This window comes from Lagenorhynchus albirostris, chromosome 19 (genome assembly GCF_949774975.1).
Source record: "Lagenorhynchus albirostris chromosome 19, mLagAlb1.1, whole genome shotgun sequence".
Lineage (NCBI taxonomy): Eukaryota > Metazoa > Chordata > Mammalia > Artiodactyla > Delphinidae > Lagenorhynchus > Lagenorhynchus albirostris.
The window spans coordinates 47405849-47431310 of record NC_083113.1 but is presented as its reverse complement, the minus strand read 5'-3'; the positions used below and the strand labels follow the sequence as shown (position 1 = coordinate 47431310).

General features: G+C 42.4%; 2 protein-coding genes across 5 annotated transcripts in view; one reads left to right on the top strand and one right to left on the bottom strand.

The window, feature by feature from the left end:
* The window catches only part of ST3GAL2 (ST3 beta-galactoside alpha-2,3-sialyltransferase 2), an 84340-nt gene that overhangs the window by 1700 nt on the left and 57178 nt on the right, over window positions 1-25462 (bottom strand). Inside the window, exons 9-14 of one of the 2 annotated variants that reach the window (XR_009537240.1) lie at window positions 19788-20715; window positions 17032-17452; window positions 14045-14093; window positions 13739-13945; window positions 13149-13228; window positions 1182-1490 (exon numbers count right to left, since the gene is read on the bottom strand). The gene's annotated coding sequence lies outside the window, so the exon portion shown is untranslated. The remainder of the gene's footprint in view (window positions 1-1181; window positions 1491-13148; window positions 13229-13738; window positions 13946-14044; window positions 14094-17031; window positions 17453-19787; window positions 20716-25462) is intronic. The other variant, XR_009537241.1, reaches the window with a different exon arrangement.
* DDX19A (DEAD-box helicase 19A) lies at window positions 1369-25462 on the top strand. Of its 3 annotated transcripts, XM_060131897.1 has the most exons (12): window positions 1369-1526; window positions 4579-4627; window positions 10144-10194; window positions 11212-11347; window positions 13665-13757; window positions 16004-16106; window positions 16501-16615; window positions 19810-19987; window positions 20355-20592; window positions 23128-23290; window positions 23754-23945; window positions 24380-25462. In XM_060131897.1, the coding sequence occupies exons 1-12, from the start codon at window positions 1470-1472 to the stop codon at window positions 24439-24441; spliced, it is 1437 nt and encodes a 478-aa protein (XP_059987880.1). In that variant the 5' UTR covers window positions 1369-1469; the 3' UTR covers window positions 24442-25462. The 3 variants fall into 3 exon arrangements, with proteins under 3 accessions (XP_059987880.1, XP_059987882.1, XP_059987881.1); XM_060131899.1 differs by lacking the exons at window positions 1369-1526; window positions 4579-4627 and adding an exon at window positions 8174-8190; XM_060131898.1 differs by lacking the exons at window positions 1369-1526; window positions 4579-4627; window positions 10144-10194; window positions 11212-11347 and adding an exon at window positions 11649-11703.

Genomic DNA, 25462 nt, shown 5'->3' with positions numbered 1-25462 from the left:
CAACACGTGGTGGGTCAATCTTTAATTTCAGCCATTCTATCCAGTGTGCAGTGGTATCTCACTGTGACCTTGATTTGCATTTCCTTAATAACTAATGATTTTTAATGAGCTCTTTTTCTTGTGCTTACTGACAATTTATCCTTTTTTAAAAAATATTTATTTACTTATTTATTTTAGCTGCGCCAGGTTTTAGTTGTGGCACGTGGGATCTTTGTTGCGGCATGTGGGATCTTTTTTTTTTTTTTTTAGTTGCGGCATGCGTGTGGGATCTAGTTCCCCGACCAGGGATCAAACCCTGGCCCCCTGCATTAGGAGCTCGGAGTCTTAGCCACTGGACCAGCAGGGAAGTCCCTCATTCATACATTTTGACATAAATGTTGCAATGATTAGAAATGTGTCCTAGAGTAACACATTTTGAACTAAAATCTTCATTAGTCTATTCAGCCATGCATTAAAAAATATTTATTGAGTGTCTACCATGTGTCATGCACTTTTCTAGGTTCTTCAATCAACTGTGATTAAGACAGATAAGATCTTTGCTCTTGTTTGAAGAGTTAATATTTTAGTGGGGAGAGACAAAAAGTAAACTGGAAGCAAACAAGTAAGATGATTTTTGACAGGGTGGGAATGCTCACTTAAGTGTTATCAATTAATAATAAAACATGGAAAAAACCTATATCCCTAACGGGCGGGGAGAAAGGGGACTTAGGTAATTTACGTGATATGAGACTGACGGACTACAATGACATTAAATCGACAAATGACTTTAAAAAATACTTAGCCGTATAAAAAGTCAAATTTAAAATTGTATGTGTACTTTGTTTAGGACTATGTAAAACACCTGTGCTACGATGCATATGTACAGAAATTAGAAGGACCCAGAAGGTAAAGAAAACGCTGGGGGCTTTTTTGTTTTTGTTTTTTGTGGTGGAATTATGGGGGTTTAGGGCGTTTGGTTTCGCTTTCTTTTTTGCTGTCTTACACGTTATCTCGTTCGTTAACAGCTGAAACTGGCATCATATAGTTTTCTCCTAGGACTTTGCTTTGCGCAAGGCTTTACAGCTCAGAGACTTAACACATTTATTATGAGACGTGGCAGACGTAAAAATAAAATTTAGGTTACTTCAGAGTGACGTAAGGCAAAGAAGTGAGGTCTACGAGTTTCACCCCATAGAACTTACGGATTTCCAGGCACGATGAGGTGGCTCCCGGGGAAGTCCGCAGAAGAAGCGGGTATGGGCACGACGAGAGGAAGCGGGGCACGACGAGTGGAAGCGAAGCCCGATGTTAGGCCCTGCGTGGCGCCGCGCGGACGGTGACGTCTCGCCCCGGACGGAAACTGACGTCACCTTCGCGCATCGCCGCTTCCGGTCCGAGTGAGTGTGGTTCCTGCGCCTGCAGAGTTGAGGGCTGGTGCTGCTGTTCGTGCGGTTGTGTTTTTCGCCAGTCGGCCTTCCTCCTCCGGGACCATGGCCACCGATTCGTGGGCCCTGGCAGTGGACAAGCAGGAAGCGGCTGTCAAGTCGGTCAGTGGCTTCAGCTCCAGGCGGGGCGAGCGTACTGGAGGGCCCAAGCCGACCCTGCTTGGAGTCCAGGGAGCTCCCTGGGTTGGGCAGGCCGTGGCCCACACACCCCTAAAGGTTTGCTGGGAGGAATCTCTTAGCCTTGATTTGCGGCTAAGGCAGAAGAGACCAGTATGGAGCCTTTTCCTTTGATCTGGGCCAGTTAAAGACTTTTATCCTGTGGCAAATCTGTCCCTGCTATGTATGCTGTCTTTTCTGCACTGCACCTCCTCAGTGGGCATTGTAAGAAAAGGCGCGATGCTGATTCTCTTTTTCATCTGGTTTCTGAGTGATTGTCTGCTACTCTTATTTTACCATTTTTTAGATGCGTGCTTAACATGGTTGGCGGTTTGTAGCAATTTGCAGAATAACAGATTCAGGTTTATATTTAGTGTTTCAATCTACTGCAAACGGGGGGAGGCACTACAAATTGTTTCATCTGTGTTTAAAGAGACATTTAATTTCATATACTGGTTCTTTGATTAATGAAGGTCCATTCAGTGGGAAGTTAACTATAGTGTAAACTGTGACTCCCCGTTCTTATCTCTAAGTTACCTTTGTTTGGTGGTAATGGACCATTGATTTTAAGAATATAGGGGTTTTTTGTAGTCAGAAGTCTTTCCCCCCACCCCCCCTTCAGTGCGGCATGAGGAATCTTAGTTCCCCTACCAGGGATCGAACCTGTGCCCCCTGCAGTGGAAGCGTGGAGTCTTAACCACTGGACCGCGAGGGAAGTCCCATGTAGTCTGACGTCTTATGTAACCTTTTAATGCCTAAATTACATTTCTTATCCGGTCACCCTTTATTGCCTTGGGAGGATTGTCAGTTTCTCAGCAGATTGTTGAAATGGGCTAAATCCAGGGAAGTTTAGGAAGAAGCTTTACAATCTAGTTAGGAAGCCTAGAATGTGGGAGGTGCTGTGAAAATGGTAAGAATAATGTGAGAAATGAACTTTGAATGGGGAGAGGATGTTTATGAGTAGGAAAGTCAGGGAAATTCCTCGTGAAGAAGTTTATATTTGTGCTGGATATTAGAAAATAATCATTTAAGATAGAGATGAAGGTGAACGGCATTTTAGAATAGAATGCACAGAAGTGCTGGACTTGCCTAGAGAACAGGAATCAGAACTCATTTTTGCTGCAGCTTAAGGTTATCGGGTTGTAGTAGGAGCAGTACTGAAAATATCGTAGGAGTGTACTTTGGCCCTTAACAAAGAACTTGAAAATGAAAGGCTTTATTTGGCTTGTTTGGGGGTTTTTAAGAAGGATACTGACAAGATTCGATCTGAGAGCTAGCAAGATTTATTGGACTGCAGAGAACAGAATATATTAGGAGTGATGTCTAAAGGAAAGGAGATCAATGTGGAAGTTACTCTCATAGCCCAGAGATAGGGGGCCTATGTTGAATGATGAAAGTAAAGATGAGGGGATGGATTCAAGAGATAATTGTGGAGGTGTGAAGATTTACAAAAAAGAGAAGGGAGATAAAGGCAAAGATTACTGTTTTCAACCTGGATCCCACAACGTGATATTAATATAGTGCTAATAACAGGATTAGGGGAGTGGGAGGAACAGCAGATTTGATATGTAGGGTGATGAGTTCATGTTTGGCTGTTCTGAATTTGAGGTAAGGAGGACAACTTGGTAAGTACCTGTGTTGGGAATCACCAAGAGGTGTCCTGGTTCAATGATTTCCTGGGAGAACTCACAGGACTCAGCATATGATTGTACTCACAGCTGTGAGTTATTACAATGGAAAGCAAAATTAGCAAAAGGAAAAGGCCCGTGTTGCAAAGTCCAGAGGAAACCAGGCACAAGCTTCTAAGAACCTTCTCCCAGAGGAGTCACAAGCTCCACTTAATCCTGCTTAATTCCTCTAGCCACAGATTGTAACAACACATATGAAGTGTTGTCAGAGAGGCTCGTTGGAGACTCAGTGCTCAGGGTTTTTATTAGGGGTCTATCACATCGTCATTCTTTGCCTAGCAGGTACCAAAATTCCAGACCCCTGGAAGGAAACCAGGTGTTATCATAAACCACATGTTTTTAGAAAGATAGTTAGTGAACCCCTCAGCGGTTCTGGGAATGGTGGGAACTCTCTCCAAATCCAAGTTTCCAGGTGTCAGCCAGGGGCCAACTTTGCAAGTTGGCTTTCCTAAGGATAGCAGTCAGACCTGCTGTGTTAACTCTTTTCTATACAGTGCCCATCAAGCATTTGGAAATGCGGCACTGGAGTTCAGGAGGAATCAGGTCAGAAGTATAAAATTGACAGCCACAAATAAAAAGTATTATAAAGGATATGATTCTGTACTCTAGAATTTAAATCTAGTATTTAGCATCAGATATTCCCTAAAAGACAGTTACTGAGAATTGGTTTCAAATCTTTTTTAACCTACAACCCTAATCTAGCTGTGTTCTTATGAATAACACAAATATAGACCTAAAGATACTTGGTATCTGGTTTCAACCACTCTGCTTATTGGGTGGCTGATATAAGTAAATGTTTTAAAATGTTGCTTCCTGGGAATTCCCTGGCGGTCCAGTGGTTGGGACTCCGCACTTCAACTGCAGGGGGCACAGGTTTGATCCCTGGTTGGGGAACTAAGATCCCACATGCCGTGCAGCGCGGCCAAAAAAATAAAATAAAAATTAAAAATAAGTAAATAAACATTGCTTTCTAACAGTTGGGTAAGACCCTCCCCCCTTTTTTGTTTTACCATTTAGACTTGTGTACATGAGCTTAATAAATGTAGTTAACCATTGAACAACTTGGGGGTTATGAGCCCCCAACCCTCCCTGCAGTTGAAAATCCCCAAATAACTAACATTGTCCATCCGTATATGTGGTTCCACATCTCTGAATTCAACCAATCATGGGTTGAGTAATACTGTAGCATTTATCCTTGAATAAGTGAACCCTTGAAGTTCAAACCTGTGTTTAACGGTCAATTGTGTAATTCATGGTATTTGGTTATCAGGTGTCTCTACTCTTAAATGTTTCCTTTTATTCCCATTCAGATGAGTAATTTGCAGATCAAGGAAGAGAAAGTCAAACCAGATACCAATGGTGAGTCACTAGTAACTACAAGCTACATGTGCACTTCTGCTTTGCACTCATAGGTGCGATGTGGAAAGGAGCTTTCATTTAGCACGTTTGGCAAATGTCAGCACTGGATTTGAGAACCAGTAAATTTGGTTTCATTAATGATGGAGGTAGATTAGTTTTCCACATTTTAGCTTCTGACTCCTTAAAATCAAGAATCACTATTGGATTGTAGAGTCACTGTTCACTTGATAATGTTTCCTTAAGTTTTTTTAATTTAATTTTTTGGAAGGTTAATCTGGGTTCAAAATTCAGAAAGTATAAGTAAGTGAAAGGCCTCCTTCCCATCCTGGACCACCATTTACCCAGATCCCACTCCCCACCTATATTACTTTGCTAGGGCTCCCACAACAAAGTATCACAAACTAGGTGGTTTAACAACAGAAATTTATTGTCTCAGATCTGGAGGCCAGAAATGTGAGATCAAGGTGTCAGCTGGTTTAGTTCCTCCTAAAGGCTGTGAGGAAGAATCTATTCCATGTCTCTTCCTAGCTTCTGAGGGTTTGCTGGCTATCTTTGGCATTCCTTGGCTTATAGGCATTTCTGCCATCATCACCCCAGTCCCTGCCTTCATGGTATTGTGCATGTCTACATCCAGAATTTCCCTTTTTAATAAGAACATTGGTCATACTGGATTAGGGCCCATCCTAACAACCTCATCTTAACTAATTACATCTGCAGTGAACCTATCTCAAAAGGAGATCACATTCTGAGATACTGGGGGGTTAGGACTTGATCATGTGAATTTTGGGGGGGTACACAGTTCAACCCATATACCACCCTATGCCATAAGTAACCACTGTTATTGGATTTTTAATATTCTTCCAAAGTTTCTTTTTTTTTAATTGAAGTACAGTTGATTTGCAATGTTGTGTTCATTTCTGCTGGACAGCAAAGTGACTCAGTTATACATACATACACATTCTTTTTTTATATATTCTTTTCCATTATGGTTTATCATAGGATATTGAATATAGTTCTCTGTGCTATACAGTAGGACCTTGTTGTTTATCCATTCTATGTATAATAGCTTACATCTGCTAACCTCAACCTCCCACTCCATCCTTCCCCCAACCCCCTCCCCCTTGGCAACCACCAGTCTGTTCTCTATGTCTGTGACTCTGTTTCTGTTTCATAGATAGGTTCATTTGTGTCATATTTTAGATTCCACATATAAGTGATCTCATATGGTATTTGTCTTTCTCTTTCTGACTTACTTCACTTAGTATGATAATCTCAGTTGCACTTCCAATGTTTCTTTATGCAAAACAAATACAGATTTTTCTCCCTTTCTCCCTCTCTCTCTCTCACCAAAAGATGGCAGAGTATACACAGTGTACTTACTTTTTTTCATTCAACAACATACCTTGGCAAGCTTCCCTTACCAGTAAATGGAGTTTCCTCACTCAGTTTTGTAACTGCATAGTATTACATTGTGTTGATAGACCATAATTTATTTAACCAGTCATCTTTTGATAGATACTTGGGTTGGCCACATTCTTTTGGTGTTATAAAATGTTTCATGGAATAACCATGAACTTACTTCTTTTTACATGTATGCAAATACATTTGTAGGATAAATTCCCCCAAAATGGATATCCATGGTCAAAGGCATATGCACTTGCACTTTTTATCAGTATTTTTCAAGGTACCCTCCATAAGTATTATACCGATTTATATTTCTATCAGTAAAGCATGAAAGTGTTTCCCTATAGCCCCACCACAGAATTTTTAGTCAAAAACTTGAAATTTTGCTAATCTGACAGGTAAAACCTGGTGGATCAGTGTAATACATTTTTCTATTTCATTAATAAGGCTGAATATTTTCATAAGTATAAAGGAATTTGTTTCCTTTTCTACTGAGCTTTTTGTCTTTTTTCTAAATATGAAGAACTTCATATTTTAAGATTGTGATAGAAGTTGCTAATACTTCAGCCAGTTTTGTCTCTTGACTTTTTTCTTGTGTATTTTTGCTCTGCAAACTTTTTTTTTTTTAATTATTTATTTGGCTGCGCCGGGTCTTAGTTTCGGCACGCAGGATCTTCGTTGCAGCACGTGGGATCTTTAGTTGCTGCATTCGGGATCTAGTTCCCTGACCAGGGATGGAACCTGGGCCCCCTGCATTGGGAGCATGGAATCTTAACCACTGGACCACCAGGGAAGTCCCTCTGCAAACATTTTTATATAGTCAAACGTATCAGTCTTTCACATTATTATTTCTGGAATTTGAGTCAGTTTTCATAGCCCAGTCTTTGATCCTTTTGGAATTTTTCCTGGTGTGGATTGTGAGGTATGGATCCAAAGTGTTTTCTCTAGTGTGTTTCACCTTTTTAATGTCAAGATGGCTACAGATTTGTTTCAGTGCCGCTTTTGTAATAGTCCATTCTTCCTCTCTAGTTTGAGATCCACCTGTATTATATACCAAATTCTGCATTTTCTCATCTATCCTGTCAAGCTTATTTTGCATATTCATGTACCAGGATCATATTCCTGATTGCTGGAGCTTTATGACATGCTTTAATGTCTGTGACTGCTGGTCCCCACTCACTGATTTTTTTTTTTTTTTTGGTTGTGCCACACAGCATGTGGGATTTTAGGTCACCGACCAGGGATCAAACCCATGCCCCCTGCAGTGGAAGCGCAGAGTCTTAACCACTGGACCGCCAGGGAAGTCCCCATTGATCTTTTTTTAGAGTGTTCCTGGCTATTCTTATTTTCCATACGTATTCTGTTATAGTCAACTTGACTAGTTCTAAGAAAACAAAGCATCTTTTAGTATTTCCCCTAGGACCATGTTACATTTATAACTTAACATCTATATGCTATTGAGTCTTTTTATAAAACCTATGATTAAGTCTTTCCATTTTTTTCACATCCCTTTTTGTGTCCTTTAGGAATGTTTTAATGACTGTAGCATATGTGATGTCCCCTCTTTCATTTCTATTACTGGCAGTATGTGTTTGTTCTTTTTTGATGAGTCTGCCTAGAGACTTATTAGTTTTTTTTATCTTTTCAAAGAGCTAGGCTTTGGCAATGTTAATTTTCCTGAATATTTGTCTTTTATTTCATCGATTTCTACTCTGTATTTTGTTTCCTTCTACTTACTTAGGGTTTACTTTCCTCTTCTTTTTTATCATATACTTCAAATAGTTTCAGTTTCCCTTTTGATTTCTTCATTGGCCCATAGATAATTTAGAAGTGTGTTGTTTGATTTCCAGATATTTGGGGGGGTTTCTAGATATCTTATTAATTTCTAATTTAACTCCATTTTGATCAGAAACCATTAAATATGATTCTGCAGTTATTGGGTATAGTGTCCTCTAAATGTCAATTAGGCCACCGTTGTTGATAGTGTTAACTCAGATCTTCTATGTCTTAACTGTTTTTTGTTGTTTGCTTTTTGGTCTAGTTCTTCCAGTTGTTGAAAGAGAAGTGTTAAAATTTCCAACGACAGTTGTGGAATAGTCTTATTTCTCCCTTTAATTTTGTCAGTTTTGGCCTCCTGTGTTTTGCAGATCTGTTGCCAGGTACATTCACATTTATATCTTCCTGATGAATGGACCTCTTACTAGAAATATCCTCCTTTATCTCTGGTGGTGATTTTGGTCTTAAAATCTGCATTACCTGAGCCACTCCAGCCTTCGTATGCTTACTGGTTGCGTGATGTATCTCTTTCCATCCACTGACTTTCAACTTATTTGTGTCTTTATATTTAAAGTGTGTCTCTTGTAGGAGTATAATCTATAAAAATTTTGAATCACTATGTTGTACACCTGAAACTAATACAATATGGTAAATTAACTATACCTCAATTTTAAAAAATTAAAAAATAAAGTGTGGGGCTTCCCTGGTGGCGCAGTGGTTGAGAGTCTGCCTGCCGATGCAGGGGACACGGGTTCGTGCCCCGGTCCAGGAAGATCCCACATGCCGCGGAGCGGCTGGGCCCGTGAGCCATGGCCGCTGAGCCTGCATGTCCGGAGCCTGTGCTCCGCAACAGGAGAGGCCACAACAGTGAGAGGCCCACGTACCGCAAAAAAATAAATAAATAAATAAAAATAAAGTGTGCCTCTTGTAGACAGCTGACAGTTGGATCTTGCTTTTTTAGCCATTCTAATAATCTCTGTCTTTTAACTGGAGTATTTTATCTGTTTGCATTTAATGTAATTATTGATGTGGATGGGTTTAGGTTAGCAATTTTACTGTTTGTCGCTTTATATTTTGTTTCTCTGGCTCTTTTCCTGCTTTCTTTTGGGTTAATTGAATATCTTAGAGTTCCATTTTAATTTATTTATGAGCTTTTTAGCTTTATCTCTTTGCATTAGTTTATGAGTGTTTTAAAGTTTTCTTCATATAAGTCTCACATATTTTTTGTTAATTTTATTTCTAGGCGCAATATTTTATCTTTTTAGTTGCTATTATAAAGAGGATTTTTTCAATAATATCTCTATTTATAAAAGCTACTGATTTCTATTTATTTATTTTGTACCTAGCTCTTTTATCTTTTACTGAGATATCTTATTTTGTAGTCATTTTTAAGTTGATACTTTTTTTTTTTTTTTTTGCGGTACGCGGGCCTCTCACTGTTGTGGCCTCTCCCGTTGCGGATCACAGGCTCCGGAGGCGCAGGCTCAGCGGCCATGGCTCACGGGCCCAGCCGCTCCGCGGCATGTGGGATCTTCCCAGACTGGGGCACGAACCTGTGTCCCCTGCATCGGCAGGCAGACTCTCAACCACTGCGCCACCAGGGAAGCCCCTACAATCTTTTGTAATCTAAAAAAAGTGATCGTTTTACCTCTTCCTTTTAATTTTTAATACCTTTATTTTCTTTCTCATGTCTAATTGTGTCTGCTAACGTAATGCTATATTTTAAATATAGTTATAATAATGCTATATTTTAAATAAGTAAGTCAGAGGTGACATATCTGATCACTCTGAAGTCAGCCAGCATTTCTAGAAATTTGAACATTTCTTATGCACTAAACTTCCTAGGAATAAAAATCCATTAAACGTATAGAAACGCCAACTATTTAAATTTTGATCACTTAAATAAGGTTTGATATTTATATTGTCCCACCTTTTGAGTGGATTTTTTTAAAATAAATTTATTTATTTATATATTTTTTGGCTGTGTTGGGTCTTGGTTGCTGTGCACGGCCTTTCTCTAGTAGCGGCGAGTGGGGGCTACTCTTCGTTGCATTGTGCGTGCTTCTCATTGTGGTGGCTCATCTTGTTGTGCAGCACAGGCTCTAGGCGCGCGGGCTTCAATAGTTGTGGCTCGTAGGCTGTAGAGCACAGGCTCAGTAGTTGTGGCGCACCGCTTTAATTGCTTCGCCACATGTGCGATCTTCCTGGACCAGGGCTTGAACCTGTGTCCCCTGCATTGGCAGGCAGATTTTTAACCACTGCACCACCAGGGAGGTCCACTTTTGAGTGGATTTGATACTTGCCTTTCTGATTATGATAACTCTTTTCTTGTGTAGGTGTTATCAAAACTAATGCCACTCCAGAGAAAACAGATGAAGAAGAGAAAGGTAACTAATCTTTGAAACCCTGTAGCAAGAGACATAGTATCACCTACGACATGGCTCTCTGGAGCCAGAGGCATTCTGAGTTATAAGATCAAGGAGATGAGGGGAATCAGCCAAGGAAATTGAAAACAGTGAGATAGAAGGAGAACCAAAAGAGAGTGGTATCCCGGAAACCAAAAGAAGGAAGTGTTTCAAAAGTAGGGAGTCATATATAGGTAATAAGTTGGTTAAGAGAACTAAAAATTGTTCAGTTGATTTAGAGTGTAGAGTCATTGGTGAGCTTGACAAGGGCTGTTGAGGTCAGATGGGGAGGTTAGTTTAAAAAAACCTCTTCAGTGAAGAGAAAGTGAAGACATGAGTATAGACAGCCCTGTCAGGGAATGTTCCATAAAAGGGAGCAGAGAACTGGGACCGTAACTGGATGGGGATGTGGGATAAAGGAGGAAGCACATTTATGATGAGAGGTGTTACAACATGTGTACATGCTGGTGGGAATGATCCATTAGAGGGAGAAACTGATCATGCAAGAGAGAAGGTCACTGCTGGGAGAAATATCCTTGTCTGAAAGACGGAATGGGACCCATTGTATAAGTAGAGGGGCTAGCCTCAGGAGGATGGCGGTCCATCCACAGTTACAGCAGGGAAGGTGGAAAGGACGCTCACAAACGCAAGTGGGTGTGTGGGTTGTCACGGCAGCACTTGGAGGTGCTTCTGATTACGTTCACTTCTCAGGGAAGTGAGTAGCAGGGTCATTACATGAGTGAGAATGTGGAGAGGTTAGAAGTTGAAGAGAGAAGAAGAGTGAATAAGTGGCGTATAGAAACATAAAGTCTTGCTGGGCAGCTCAGACCACTTGAGTCTAGCAATCAGGAGTTTAAAGTGAGACCTTTTGGTGTGATTATGTTTTTCTCCCACCTTGCTGGGCCATTCAGGTGTGGGTGCAGACATGGGGAGAGAGGTTTCACAAGGGTGGGGTTTGCCCAGTGAGTATGAGGAAGATCTACTGGTTGTTTCCTACAGAGGACAGAGCCGCCCAGTCCTTACTCAACAAGCTGATCAGAAGCAACCTTGTCGATAACACGAACCAAGTGGAAGTCCTGCAGCGAGATCCAAACTCCCCTCTCTACTCAGTGAAGTCCTTCGAGGAGCTTCGGCTGTGAGTATCCGTTCCTTTGAACAACTGTTCCTTGCTAGTCCCTCCTTTATAAGACTTAGCATATCAGAGATCTTGTGGGAATTTTACTTTCTACTTTTATTTTTTAAAAATCTTAGTATATTTACTTTCTTTGACTAGTTAATAATTCACATGATTCAAAAGTTTAAAAGTATGAAAAAGTGATGGTCTCCCTCCACCCTTGTCTCTTGGCTACCCAGTTCTTCTCCTTAGGGATTTTTAAATGCCACAAATTTATTCATCATAGCTGAAAGTCTTTTTTCTTTTATGCTCTTAGAACTTTCAATAAAATATTGGCTGACAGGTGATTTCTGGATGTCAGGAACATTTCTTATTAGGTAAGCCCTTTTGTTAGACTATAGGGTTTACAGTGTTAAGAACAGTTTATCTGCTTTTATAAAATCTGTCCAAGAAGCCTGTGCAGGATTCCCAGTAACTGCAGTGGAAATCAGCCTTCAGTGTTGCAGAATTTTTAAAAAAATCCAGAACCCAGAATTAAGCCTTACGTGTGCACATTTATGCACTGTGGTGAGAATGACTTCTAACATGTCCTTGTTTTAAAGGCAGAGAATTATGTAATGTTATGCCAAGTTTTTCGTTTCCTTCAGTAAGTTAGTAAAGAGGTATTTAGGGTTGTTGGTTTATGTACATGACACTGTGCTGGGTGTTATGAGTAACACAAGACATAGCTACCCTTCTTGCTGCCTGCCAGGACTCAAATCATAGACAGAAAATAGCTAGTGAATAAGAAAGTGGTGGAATGAATGGATTCTTTGCCTTTGTTTAGCAAAATCTATCATATGCCCACTGTAGGCAAATAGGGGCCACATTTCTGCCAACTATTACCACCACTTGAGAGTAAGAGACACTTAAAATAAGAGAGTTAACTAGAACCAAATCAAGTTGTTAATGCAGCAATAGCTAAGAGCAAGGTTTTTAAAGTGTGGCCTTTTTTTTTGAATATTTTCAGGACATTATACTTTTCTATGTGTATTTTCTCTGTCAAAGGCTTTTTTCAGCAAATCTGTCATTTCTGCTTCCATTCATAAATTCTGTCCGAGCAACTATGTGTGCTCTGACAGCTTGCTTTTCCAAGTATCAGTGGTCTTTTTAAGTTCCTTTCATTTAAAGGACTGGAGTTCTCAGGTCAACCAGTGATGAACTGTCCTCTTTGAAAAGGCAAGTTCTTTCTGATTTAATTGTTAGTAGCCAAAGGAAACAAAGAATAAAACCTAGGTCACCTAATATACTTGGTCTATTTTTTACTGAAAAGATCTGGAAAATAAAAGAAAAATAATTAGCCACTGAAAGTTCTTGGATCACTTGAGTCCTCTTTCAGTAGTGACTTTGTTTCCTTGGCAACCAAATCAGAATCTGCTAAGCTTCACAACCTTTTCTTCCAAATGGATGTTACTGTTCAAAGTTCTTTGTGTCTGAGAACCACCATATGCCAGAAGAATTGCCTTTTAGAGAGCCTGTTAAACTCTAAGGAAGGCTTAGAGAACACTCTTGACTTGGTTTGACTTTACTTTAAAAACAGTGTGGTGGGATTTTTGTTAAACACCCTGTCAATTTAGAGGTAGCAGAGAGCTTATTATAAATGTACTACAAAAGCAGCTTTATTTGATATTTGTTGTGTGGCTACTTATGTAAGAAGTTGGTGCTTTTCTAGTTTTGATTTTGACTACACATAGTAAGTAAATCTAATCACTCGTAAAGTTCAGTATGATAACTGAACTCCCTTTACCTATTTACTAGAAACTGGCTGAATCAATTTTCTTACCTCTCAATTGTCCCGAGTTCTTGCACAGCTGGCTTTGGAAGGTCCATGGAACACAAAATGACTGTGGTTCAGTGGAGCATCTGCACTGAGAAATGAAAACTGAAATGTCATTCCCTAAAGGGACTTCTGTATCTTAGCAGCATAGTAAGCAGTGTTTATTTTTAGATATGTCTTTTATAATTTATTTTATACTATGAATTAATAAGTACCATTCTTCCAGTATCCTGGGAATGTTTGTCATCCAAGGCCAACCAAATTTGTGGGTCTCCTGAAAGATGAATTTCTCCAAGAAAGGAAACTAGCCCGGATTTTATAAATTGCATAGTAGTTTCAGATTAAGATTTAGTAGGGAAAGATTTTGGTTTGGTTTTGTTTTAGTTAGTATTTTTTAAGGCATAGGAAAATATGTCTGACAGGAAGTATCATTCTTTGCTAGATATAGGGAAAAATAAAATTCTAGGCTTTTAAAACAATCTCAACAACTAGGAATCCATCTTTCTCTCCCTGGCCTCCTAGGAAACCACAGCTTCTGCAGGGAGTCTATGCCATGGGGTTCAATCGACCATCCAAGATACAAGAGAATGCGTTACCCATGATGCTTGCTGAGCCGTAAGTATATGGACCCTGGCACACCTCTTCAGAACTGGGTTAAATGTCTTCCACCAAGAGCTGTAGTGTTCCTGAGCACAAGATGGGCCGTTGAGAGCAACGTGCTTCTTCAGGGGAACAGCTTAGAGAGGTGCAGAGAGAGTCAGATGCAATTCAGTACAGTTTCTGCCTTTTCCACTTAATAAAAACTGATAGAAAAAGTTAGTGCTGTTATTCTATGCAGTTTTAAAAACTGTTTTGTTGTTGTCGTTGCTATTGTTTTTTAATAACTTTAAAATTTTTGAGACCTGCAAAAAATATCAGAAGCAATACCAGGAACATCTCCGTAACCCCATCCTGCCAAGAAATAAAGCTGCCATTAATGTAGTCGGCAGTTGTAGCCCCCATGTAACTCCCTCCATTCACATCCCCCTCCCCTCCCCCTCCCCCTCCCCTCCCCCTCCCAAGTGAGCATCACTGATGTGGGTCATTATTCTCTCGTTTCTTTTTTTTTTTTTTTTTTTTTTTTTGCAGTACGCGGGCCTCTCACTGTCGCGGCCTCTCCCGTTGCGGAGCACAGGCTCGGGACGTGCAGGCTCAGCGGCCATGGCTCACGGGCCTAACCGCTCTGCGGCATGTGGGATCTTCCTGGACCGGGGCATGAACCCGCGTCCCCTGCATAGGCGGGCGGACTCTCAACCACTGTGCCACCAGGGAAGCCTTCTCTCATGCTTTTTTATCCTTTTACTACGTAGTTTGCTTTCATTGTTTGGTTTTTTTTGGCCACGCTGCGTGGCTTGTGGGATCTTAGTTCCCTGACCAGGGATTGAACCTGGGCCCCGGCCCTCGGTAGTGAAAGCGCCGAGTCCTAACCACTGGACTGCCAGGGAATTCCAAGTTTGCATATTTTTAAACCTTACATAAATGGTATCATACTTAGGTAGCAACTTTTTTCATTCAACTGTATTATTTGTTTGTTTGTTTGTTTATATTTTGGCTGCACTACACAGCATGTGGGATTTTAGTTCCCCGACCAGGGATCAAACCTGTGCCCCCTGCAGTGGAAGCTTGGAGTCTTAACTACTGGACCACCAGAGAAGTCCCTCTTTTTTAATGATAAAAATGCCACCTAGGACTTCCCTGGTGGTTTAGTGGTTAAGAATCCGCCTGCCAATGCAGGGGACACGGGTTCGAGCCCTGGTCTGGGAAGATCCCACATGCCGTGGAGCAACTAAGCCCGTGCGCCACAACTACTGAGCCTGCGCTCTAGAACCCATGAGCCACAACTACTGAGTCCGCGTGCCACGACTACTGAAGCCCACATGCCTAGATCCCGTGCTGCGCAACAAGAGACGCCACCGCAATGAGAAGCCCACACACCACAACAGAGTAGCCCCTGCTCACTGCAACTAGAGAAAGCCCACACGCAGCAACAAAGACCCAACACAACCAAAAATAAATAAATTAAAAAAAAAAAATGCCACCTATTCCCATGACATTGGGTTACCTGAAGTGAAATGTGAAAGTTCCCTCTAAAGCATCTGACTTGTTCTCTTAAATTTTCCATAAAGATGAGAAAAGGGAGCACATAGTAGGAGCTGAGTCCTGAAGACACATTATGGCTCAGGGATTTGTCTGGGCACAGATGTTACTCTGCAGTCTTAATTTCCATAGGCCCCTTGGGGTATAAAACTAGGGCACTCTAGCTGTGCTAGAGTCTAGAATGAGGATTTCTTAGTGTGAGCCCATCTAAAATAATCATTTCACTTAATATTTAAGCAGTTTTTTTTAACATCATATAAAAAGTTTATCATTGTACTCAGTGCAGAAAACCTGGATAATAGAAGCATGAAGGGGGAAAATCCCTATTCTTACCACCCAGAAAGAACGTTTGGACACTTGATTGTTTTTTGTTTTGTTTTTAATAAATTTGTTTATTTATTTTTGGCTGTATTGGGTCTTCGTTGATGTGCACAGGCTTTCTCTAGTTGCAGCAGTGAGTGGGGGCTACTCTTTGTTGTGGTGCACAGGCTTCTCATTGCCGTGGCTTCTCTTGTTGCGGAGCATGGGCTCTAGAACGCAGGCTCAGTAGTTGTGGCACACTGGCTTAATTGCTCCGCAGCATGTGGGATCTTCCCAGACCAGGGCTCGAACCTGTGTCCCCTGCATTGGCAGGCGGATTCTTAACCACTACGCCACCAGGGAAGTCCCGACACTTGATTGTTATTAACCAATATTATTTTCATCTCTGTTCTTCCTTCATCCAGCCCACAGAACCTGATTGCCCAGTCTCAGTCTGGTACTGGTAAAACAGCTGCCTTCGTCCTGGCCATGCTCAGCCGAGTGGAACCAGCAGAGAGATACCCCCAGGTGAGGGGGTGGAATCCTGGGGGCCCTGGCTTGCTCGTCCTGGGAATGGCTGCGCCATCTGGGGGGGTTGTCTAACGAGGGTGCCCCTGGTGCAGTCTGAATGCGTCTGATGCCTCAGACTGTTGCTCAGGCAAAGCCCAGTGGTGCACCAGGCCCTTACCTGGGTAGCATTGATTTGGAAGCAGCAGCCTTAAACAGTGGCTTCTGAAGGCATCTGCCAAGCCAGGGCTCCCTATTGAAGGCTTCTGTCTACAGCTGAAATGTGGGCCTGGCTGACGAGGATGTGGTTTCCTGCACTGTTCAAGTGGTAATGACATCGGTGTACTTGTTGCTTTAGAGTCTGTTGTCTGTTACCACAAGGCTTTCCTAAACTGACCTATGATCTGCCCGTTAGTGTCTGTGCCTCTCCCCAACATATGAGCTGGCGCTTCAGACAGGAAAAGTGATTGAGCAGATGGGCAGATTTCATCCCGAACTAAAGCTTGCTTATGCTGTTCGAGGCAATAAATGTGAGTATAAAGGGGCAAGACCTAGGCCGTGAGTTGGGGCGGGTGGTTGGGTATATGAATTTTGAAGATGAGGTGATGAGATTCAACTTTCTAGTTCAGTCTGACCTTGGAGCCCAGTGTTGCCTTTAGCAAATCTACTTAAATACTTGCTGATTTGTTAAAAATTCTCTCCACTCCTAAAATAAGATTTTTAGTTGTTAAAAAAAAAATCCCTGCATGAGTCATGGGGTTCTTCCAGTGTGGAGTATTTCACTTAGGAGCCAGGGTTTGAATTCAGCACCCAGAGTTCCGGAAGCTGCTTACGAGGGAGGGATGAGCACTGAAGATGGTAGGTTGGGTCAGTTCCCTTTCTTTAAAAGTAAAGCACAGCTTTAGTAAGAGTAATCTAAGAGCACGTACAGTTCACTTGCTCTTACCAAATCAGAAATCCTTCCACCAATTCTTTTCTCATGTGTTCTGTAGAATGTAGAAAATATGGGTTACATGGGAGGAGGGGCAGGTAGAAAATGGGTAATGGAGAAGTTATCAGAATATAAAAAACTACAAATCAATTAGAAAAAAGTAAGCATTCCAATAGGAGAATGGACAAGAGAGGCCCAGTTGAACAGACGCTTCACAAAAGAAGGAATTCAGATGGCTAGTAAACGTGAAAAGATGATAAGCTTCATTAGTCATCAGGGAAACATCAAGTGAAACCACTGTATGCCTCTCAGATGGTAGAAATGAGGAAGTCTGGCAAACCAAGTGTTGACCAAGATGGAGAAGAACTGGAAGGCTCACGTGCTCCAGTGGGGAGTATACATTGGCACACTGACTTCCAGAAGCAGTTGGCATTACCTAGAAAAATGGAAGAGAGATATCCCTTCAACCCAGCAGTTTATAATCGCCTAGAGCAGCGGTTCTTAAACTTTTTGCTCTCTTACACTCTTAAACATTATTGAGGACCCCAAGTACTTACTTTGGAAGAATATGAAGAAAATCTAGCCTTTCTTATAATTTTAGATATTGTTTTTTTGGATGCCATACCAAAACTTATTAACAAATGGTAATTACTTAAAAGTTAGTTGCCATGTGATATCTGAAATCATATTAATGAATTCTTCGTACTGTTACATTAAAATTCCTTGGTCTCCCTTGCACTTTGAATGCATCTTTTGCCCAACTGTGGTTTTCTAACATCATATCTTGGTCATTTGGAAAATATTGTCTTATTGAGTTATGCTGATCTTCCAAATGTTGACATATTTCATAATACAAAATTTTAAATAGCATTTAAAATGCATTAATATCACCACCAACCAACTCAGAGGAGTTTATACATGGAGAAACTCTCAAACCTACAGCAACACATAGAAGTGTTCCAAAATTCTAATTTTCCCTTAAGCTGAAACATTATCATGACAACAAATAACAGTCAGTTGTTTTCATTTAAGTGATAGGGTCTCTGTTCATTTTCAAGAAAGTGTATATCAAATTCCCTACTTGATTTTCTTTCTTCTTCTTTTTTTTTTTTTTGGGCGCACTGTGCGGCTTGTGGGACTTTAGTTCCCCGACCAGGGGTCGAATTTGGGCCCTCGGTAGTGAGAGCGCGGAGTCCTAACCAGTGGACCACCAGGGAATTCCCCGTTTGATTTTCTGTAGTTTGTCTGTCGTTCAACAAACAAAAACGGCTAGTACAGTTACCACACAAATAATCACACAAGGGCTTTTCCTGGAGGAAACCATCATGTTTCAGCATGCAGAAAGAGTACTTTAACCAGAAATTATTAGTATTTTTGTGTGTGTTTGATGTCTTACACTGATAGGTGCAGCTAAGTGTAGTGTACCAGAATCTTGAGACAACATGGATCTTCTCTAGATTGTTTTACAGGGGACTTCACTGTGTGAAGGATTAGTATATTAACTATTTAAGGTATCATTTTTTTTAAAGTTCAGTTTAGACTGATGGGCAGTGGACAGTGAGAACCACAAGGTATTGAAGAGTTCATTTAAAACTTTTCCAGTGGAGTTAATGAATTCCTGACCGAAGTCCCTTTCTCCTCGAACTTTAAATTTTGTTTTGAAAATAGGTGACATTCACATGTTTCAAAATTGAAAAGGATATATGGTAGAAACTTTTCTTTTCCCATACCCTTCAACCACCTGGTTCTGCCTGCCTAAAGGCACCCACTACTAACCCATTCCTCACATGTCCTACCAGAGATAGTCTGTGTGGCTACAGGCAAGTGATAATGTGATAATGTGTAGGGACTTCCCTGACAGTCCAGTGGTTAAGACTCAGTGCTTCCATTGCAGGGGGCACGGGTTCGATCCCTGGTCGGGGAACTAAGATCCTGCATCCCTCATGGCACGGCAGTAGAGATAGACGAAATAGATAGAACACTCACACACGCATGTACATATATTACATGCATTCTTTTTTGCCCCTATTGGTACACAAATTGCTCTGCAACCTCTTTTTCACATTTAATAATGTATTTTGGAGATTGTTCCACATCAGTTCCTAAACAGTTTTATACTTTTGTTGGTGTCATCCATTCGGTGCGTCATATTTTGCTTAGTTATGTTTTAATGAATGCATATCCTTGCATATATGTTATTTCACACATATTCATGTACATACAGGATTGATTCGTAATAGGGGAAGCACTGGTCAAAGGCTACATGCATTAGTAATTTTGATAGATGGTTATATCAGTTTCAACTCCCACCAGCTATAGTTTGAGAGTAATGTGTTTTTTTCAATCAAAGAGAAATTGTACTTAGGAAAACTGTCTACACAATTAGAATATCTAACAAAGCAAGAAATCACTGGGCCAGGATGCTAGGACTAAAAACTACCAATTTATAAGGAAATCAATGAACCATGAGTGAAGGGATGGTATAAAAAGAATAAGTGTTATGCTAAAGAGAAAGAATTGGGTGATGGGGAATTACAAGAGAAAGTAGAAAAAGGGAAACTAACACTCATGGAGGGTTGACTGTGTAGGATTTAATCCTGACCACAGTGCAGTGAGATGGGTGTCATTATGCCCATTTTACAGTAGAAGAACACAAAACTTTTGGGTAACACCCCTGTGGTTTGAAATTTGGAATTAACTTGTTCTAGCTCTGGAAGGATGGGCAAGGAGGCTTTCATTTTGAAAGCGGGTTTAGCCATGGAAGTACCCACAGAACACATCTTGTCTCCACAGTGGAAAGAGGTCAGAAGATCAGTGAGCACATTGTCATTGGCACCCCTGGGACCGTTCTGGACTGGTGCTCCAAGCTCAAGTTCATTGACCCCAAGAAGATCAAGGTGTTTGTTCTGGATGAGGCTGACGTGATGATAGCTACTCAGGGCCACCAAGATCAGAGCATCCGCATCCAGAGGTAGGAACTCCTGAGCCAGGAGGAGCTTCTCGGCCTCCTGATCTGCAGCATCGTCTCCTTTTACTTCACCCTCGTCTTGCCCCTGCCAGTTCTTTACTCTGCAGCTTTCAGAGGCGTTTGTTTGGTGGGCCATTTCCATGTCGCACTGACCATACCCCCAGCCTGGGTTGAGGAAGGAGACTTAGGGACTCTACCACCAGCCGTCCCTGCCCCACGTCTGCTCCTCCCTCCTCCCTGCAGTGCTCCTCCCTGCTTTGCCACCTTCCTGGGGACGCAGGTCATCCAAGCCTGGGGAGGCTGTGCTTCTGTTCCTTGCAGTGAAACACTGGGTCGGGGTCATGTCGAACACCTGGGCCTTCCCTTGCAGGATGCTTCCCAGGAACTGCCAGATGCTGCTTTTCTCTGCCACCTTCGAAGACTCTGTCTGGAAATTTGCCCAGAAAGTGGTCCCAGACCCAAACATCATCAAATTGAAGCGCGAGGAGGAGACACTGGACACCATCAAGCAGTATTACGTCCTGTGCAATAGCAGAGATGAGAAGTTCCAGGCCTTGTGTAATATCTACGGGGCCATCACCATTGCTCAAGCCATGATCTTCTGCCATGTGAGTAGCAGCGGCAGCAGGAGGAGGCCCGGGGGGGAGGAGCTCCACTGGAGGGTGTGGCCCTGCGCCCTCCCTCTCGGCCAGCTCCACTTCATGCTGGGGGACCAGGTTCCTTCCCTGTGGCTGGAAAGGAATGGTTTGTGAAGATGTAAGAAACAATTTCTTCTTAGTATCCTGAGGCATATATATAATCTAAGCATGGAGTCTCCTGAACTTTGTATCATTTGTAGGTGATACATTAGAAAACCCAAGTAAATCAACTGATATTTGGAGGAAAAATAAGAAACTAAACAGGACGGTTGGTTAGAAAATTACTAGAAAATAAGTAGTTTTCCAGTGTCAAACACAAACACTTAGAAAATGGAAGGATAGACCCCAGAAAATGGAAGGATAGACCCCATTTATTTTTTATTTATTTATATATATTTTTTTTTGCGGTACACGGGCCTCTCACTGTTGTGGCCTCTCCCATTGCGGATCACAGGCTCTGGATGCGCAGGCTCAGCGGCCATGGCTTACGGGCCCAGCTGCTCCACGGCATGTGGGATCTTCCTGGTCCGGGGGACGAACCTGTGTCCCCTGCATCGGCAGGCGGACTCTCAACCACTGTGCCACCAGGGAAGCCCAGACCCCATTTATAATAGCCAAAATAATTTTTCAGGAATAGTTAAGATCGCTCAAGAAAACATCAAAATTCTGTTAAGTGATGTAAGAATAAGAGAACTCTTACTCTATTATTGGAATACTTGTAGATTAAAAAAAATTTTTTTTTACAGTGGCATTGTTTTCCCAAACTCAAATTGAAACTTTCAAACCTACAGAAAAGATGAAAAAAAATACAAAATGAGCACTTTCATGCCCTTCACCTATTGTCAACATTTGCTTTATCCATAAGCTTTTGTGTGGGGGATATCTGTACTTTTTCCTAAATCTTTTTTTTTTTTTTTTTGGGCTGCGTTCGGTCTTCGTTGCTGCATGCTGACTTTCTCTAGTTGTGGCAAGCGGGGGTACTCTTCATTTTGGTGCGCGGGCTTCTTATTGCAGTGGCTTCTCTTGTTGCGGAGCACAGGCTCTCGGTGCATGGGCTCAGTAGTTGTGGCACATGGGCTCTAGAGCGCAGGCTCAGTAGTTGTGGCACACGGGCTTAGTTGCTCTGCAGCATGTGGGATCTTCGTGGACCAGGGCTCGAACCCATGTCCCCTGCATTGGCAGGCAGATTCTTTTTTTTTATTTAATAAAATACTTTCAGTCATTTTGCTTTGGGATATATATCTAATGCCATATATGGTAGAAAACTGCAGTATAGATCCTTTTGATTCACTGTTTTATTCCAGACATAATGTAACTCAGTATATTTAGAAAGTATGTGTATATATAAATACTTATTATAAAAAAACCCTTTTGTAAGCATGTTATTCCTCTACTGAAATGTAACTTCATAGAAGCCATGCCACCTTATATTATTAAATTATCAGGTGATTTGCACCATATAGCACTAATGATTTTCCATCAAAGAAATTACGCATTTCTCATTTTGTGAAAGTATCAATTAATAAAGCACCTGACAGTTTTAAACAGTTAGAATTAGAAATTCAATATAAACAAATCTTGCCTAATGTATTTATTTTAAATTTGTTGTGTCCCTTTCTAGGGTAAGGGTTTTTGCTCATTTTATTATTATTTTTTCAACATCTTTATTGGAGTATAATTGCTTTACAATGGTGTGTTAGTTTCTGGCAGGTGGATTTTTAACCACTGCGCCACCAGGGAAGTCCCTTGCTGAATCATTTTAAAGTCAGTTGTAGATATCAGGACATTTCCCACCTAAATGCTTCCTAAGGATGAGACGTGCTCCTGCATGAGCACAGGACCATTGTCACACCTTTCACAGTGATGCAGCGAGTGTCCTCTCTGTAGTCCATCATATGCCACTTTCCCCATGTGAACCAAAATGGCCTTTATTGCTTTTGGCTGCTGCTGTTAAACCTAAGAGCCAGTCAGAGAATGTCTGTTGCATTTAGTCTCTCTTGAGACTCCCTTAATCTATAACAGTTTCTCCACCTTTCATGACATGGACATCTTGAAGAGTCCAGGCTAGGGACTTCCCTGGCAGTCCAGTGGTTGAGACTTCGCCTTCCAGTGTAGGGGGTGCCAGTTCGATCCCTGGTCAGGGAGCTGGGATCCGACATGCCTTGGGTCCAAGGGGCCAGGGCATGGAACAGAAGCAATGTTGTAACGGGTTCAATCGAGACTTTGGAAATGGTCCACATCAAAAAATCTTAAAAATAAAAAAATAAAGAGTTCAGACTAGTAAGTAGTCTTTAGAATGTCTCTGATTTCCCCCCTCCTTCTGATTATATTAAGGTTAAATATTTTTCTAAGATTAGCACCCAGGTGACATGGTTACTTCTTTATACCACATCACGTTAACAATTTTAAGACACATAATGCTTAACTGCTAAGTTTTAGTAGTCTTCCAGATCAAAAATATTCTCTTAAGGTACTTATATTTCTGAAATGTTTTCTTCCTTCCAGACCCGCAAAACAGCTAGTTGGCTGGCAGCAGAGCTCTCAAAAGAAGGCCACCAGGTGGCTCTGCTGAGTGGTGAAATGGTGGTGGAGCAGAGGGCTGCAGTGATTGAGCGCTTCCGAGAGGGCAAAGAGAAGGTTCTGGTCACCACCAACGTGTGTGCCCGCGGTGAGCAGAGATTGTGTCCTGGTCTGCAGGCTCGGGGTAGCGGGAGAGATCCTCGTCTGTGGGACACTCCGGTGGTTTGCGGGAGATCCTGTTTTCTAGAAGAGCCCGTTTGTATTCCCTCAGCAGAGGAGAACTTTCACAGAAGCCAGGAGTCCTGACTTGGTGGCTTAGAAGGGCACCTGCTCTTCTTGGGGCCCCCAGTGAGGCTTTAGCTGCTTCTCCAGATACTGGTATCCAGCAGAGGCTCTCTGGAGCCTGATGGCTGATTTCATCATTTGGTCAGCACCTGCCACAGTTCTGTTTTCTCCCTCTGGCTTCTGCTACCTGCCCCTTTGTCTGAATCCCAGAGCTGGCCCATCCCAGACTGTTCCTTCCACCTGAGGTTGGCGTGTGTAGGCCTGACTGTGGACGACAGTGATTTCTGTCTCCCATCCTTACTCCTGTCCAACTCTCCTTCATGCAGGTATCGATGTGGAACAGGTGTCTGTCGTCATCAACTTTGACCTTCCCGTGGACAAGGATGGGAACCCGGACAACGAGACCTACCTGCACCGGATCGGGCGCACCGGCCGCTTTGGCAAGAGGGGCCTGGCCGTGAACATGGTGGACAGCAAGCACAGCATGAACATCCTGAACAGAATCCAGGAGCATTTCAGTGAGTCCCTGGGAGTGTCCCCTGCTGGGCCCTTACCTTACAGGGGCAAGTCTGGGCGGGAGAGGAGGGTGAAGGGTAGGTTTTCCTGTGGCCCCGAGAGAGGCCTTTGTCTCTGTCCCATTCCCCTCCTTCCCTACAATGTGGAAGTTCTCAAAGAGCACACCTGGAGAGCTCAGGGCTCAGGGACTTGAATGACAGTCCCCCCCGGCCAGGCTGAGGGGCCTGGGGCTCTGGCTGTTGCTGTCCGTGTCCCTTGCTCAGTCACTGGAAGCCTTTGGGGTTCAGTGAAGGATCTCTGTGGCCAGAGGCACAGCACGTTCCTAGGCAGCAGAGACCTGTGTTTCCTCCCTCCCTGCTGTGCTGTCCCTTCCCTGAGTGTGTGTCTCTGTAACCCCATGTTGGTCTCTCTTTGAATTCTCTTTTCTTTCCTCCAGATAAGAAAATAGAAAGACTGGACACAGATGACTTGGACGAGATTGAGAAAATAGCCAACTGAGAAGCTCCTGCAGTCACTGGTGCCACCCTTGGTGCTCCCCCTGCACGGCACACTAGTGCTTTCATGGCACAGGCCTCAACAGTCAACACAAAGATGAAGGCACGAGTAGAGAGAAACTACCTACCTCATTTTAAATTACGTTTGGACTTGACAAAAATTGCGCAAATGATGGGGGAAGGTAGAAGAAAAAATTTGCATTTTGGAAAATTTAGTCCTTTTCCTCCCATCCCTTTTCAAAGCCACGGTTTCCTCCGTCTTTATAATAACATGCTCACTATTGGTAATCGCTGGCCCCAGGATCCCCTGCCTGTTTTCTGGCTAGGGGTGTTGAGACCAGCCTCTAGCCGCTGAAGAAACGATAGAGGTATAGGCAGAGGACAGGAAAGGCCTGGGCAACTCAGCCGTGTGAGCTCCTGTGCGTGGGTGGAGCGTGCGGGCGGCAGCAGAGAGGCCTGAGAGCAGCACCCCCATCCCTGACTGGGACTTGTCACGAATGTCTCTTGCCCTTGGCCACCTTCCTTCTCCTCAAATCCAGAGATGTCCCAGCTGATCCCTTTTACCTCTGTTGTCTGTGCAGAGTATATCCTCTCTCCCTGTGTGAGCATCTTGGCTACTTTGTAAACCTCAGATTTGGGGAGAACCACGGAAGTCAGTGAATCTTCAGAGGGAATGCTCTGGCAAGAGTGGATGATCTAGGGCTGCCTTCTCCTCCCGCAATTGTTCTGTCTGCTCAGGTACCTGGTGTCACAGCAGCCAGGGGACACCGGGTGGTTTTCTGACACACGCCTGGCCAAGTGAGTTGATTCTCACCCATGGATGTCACACTGTGCCTGGAGTCGAGCAGCAGAGTTTGGAAAGGAAGTTATGACCAAGTGAAAACTCTGATTATGCTGTTCATCCGTAACGTAGATGAACTTTAATTCATACATTGTCTGTATGAATAAGGATGGATAAATTAGAGCTATACCCATCATTCATTATGTTAAGAAATTTAAAAATAATTATGAAATGCTTTACTAAT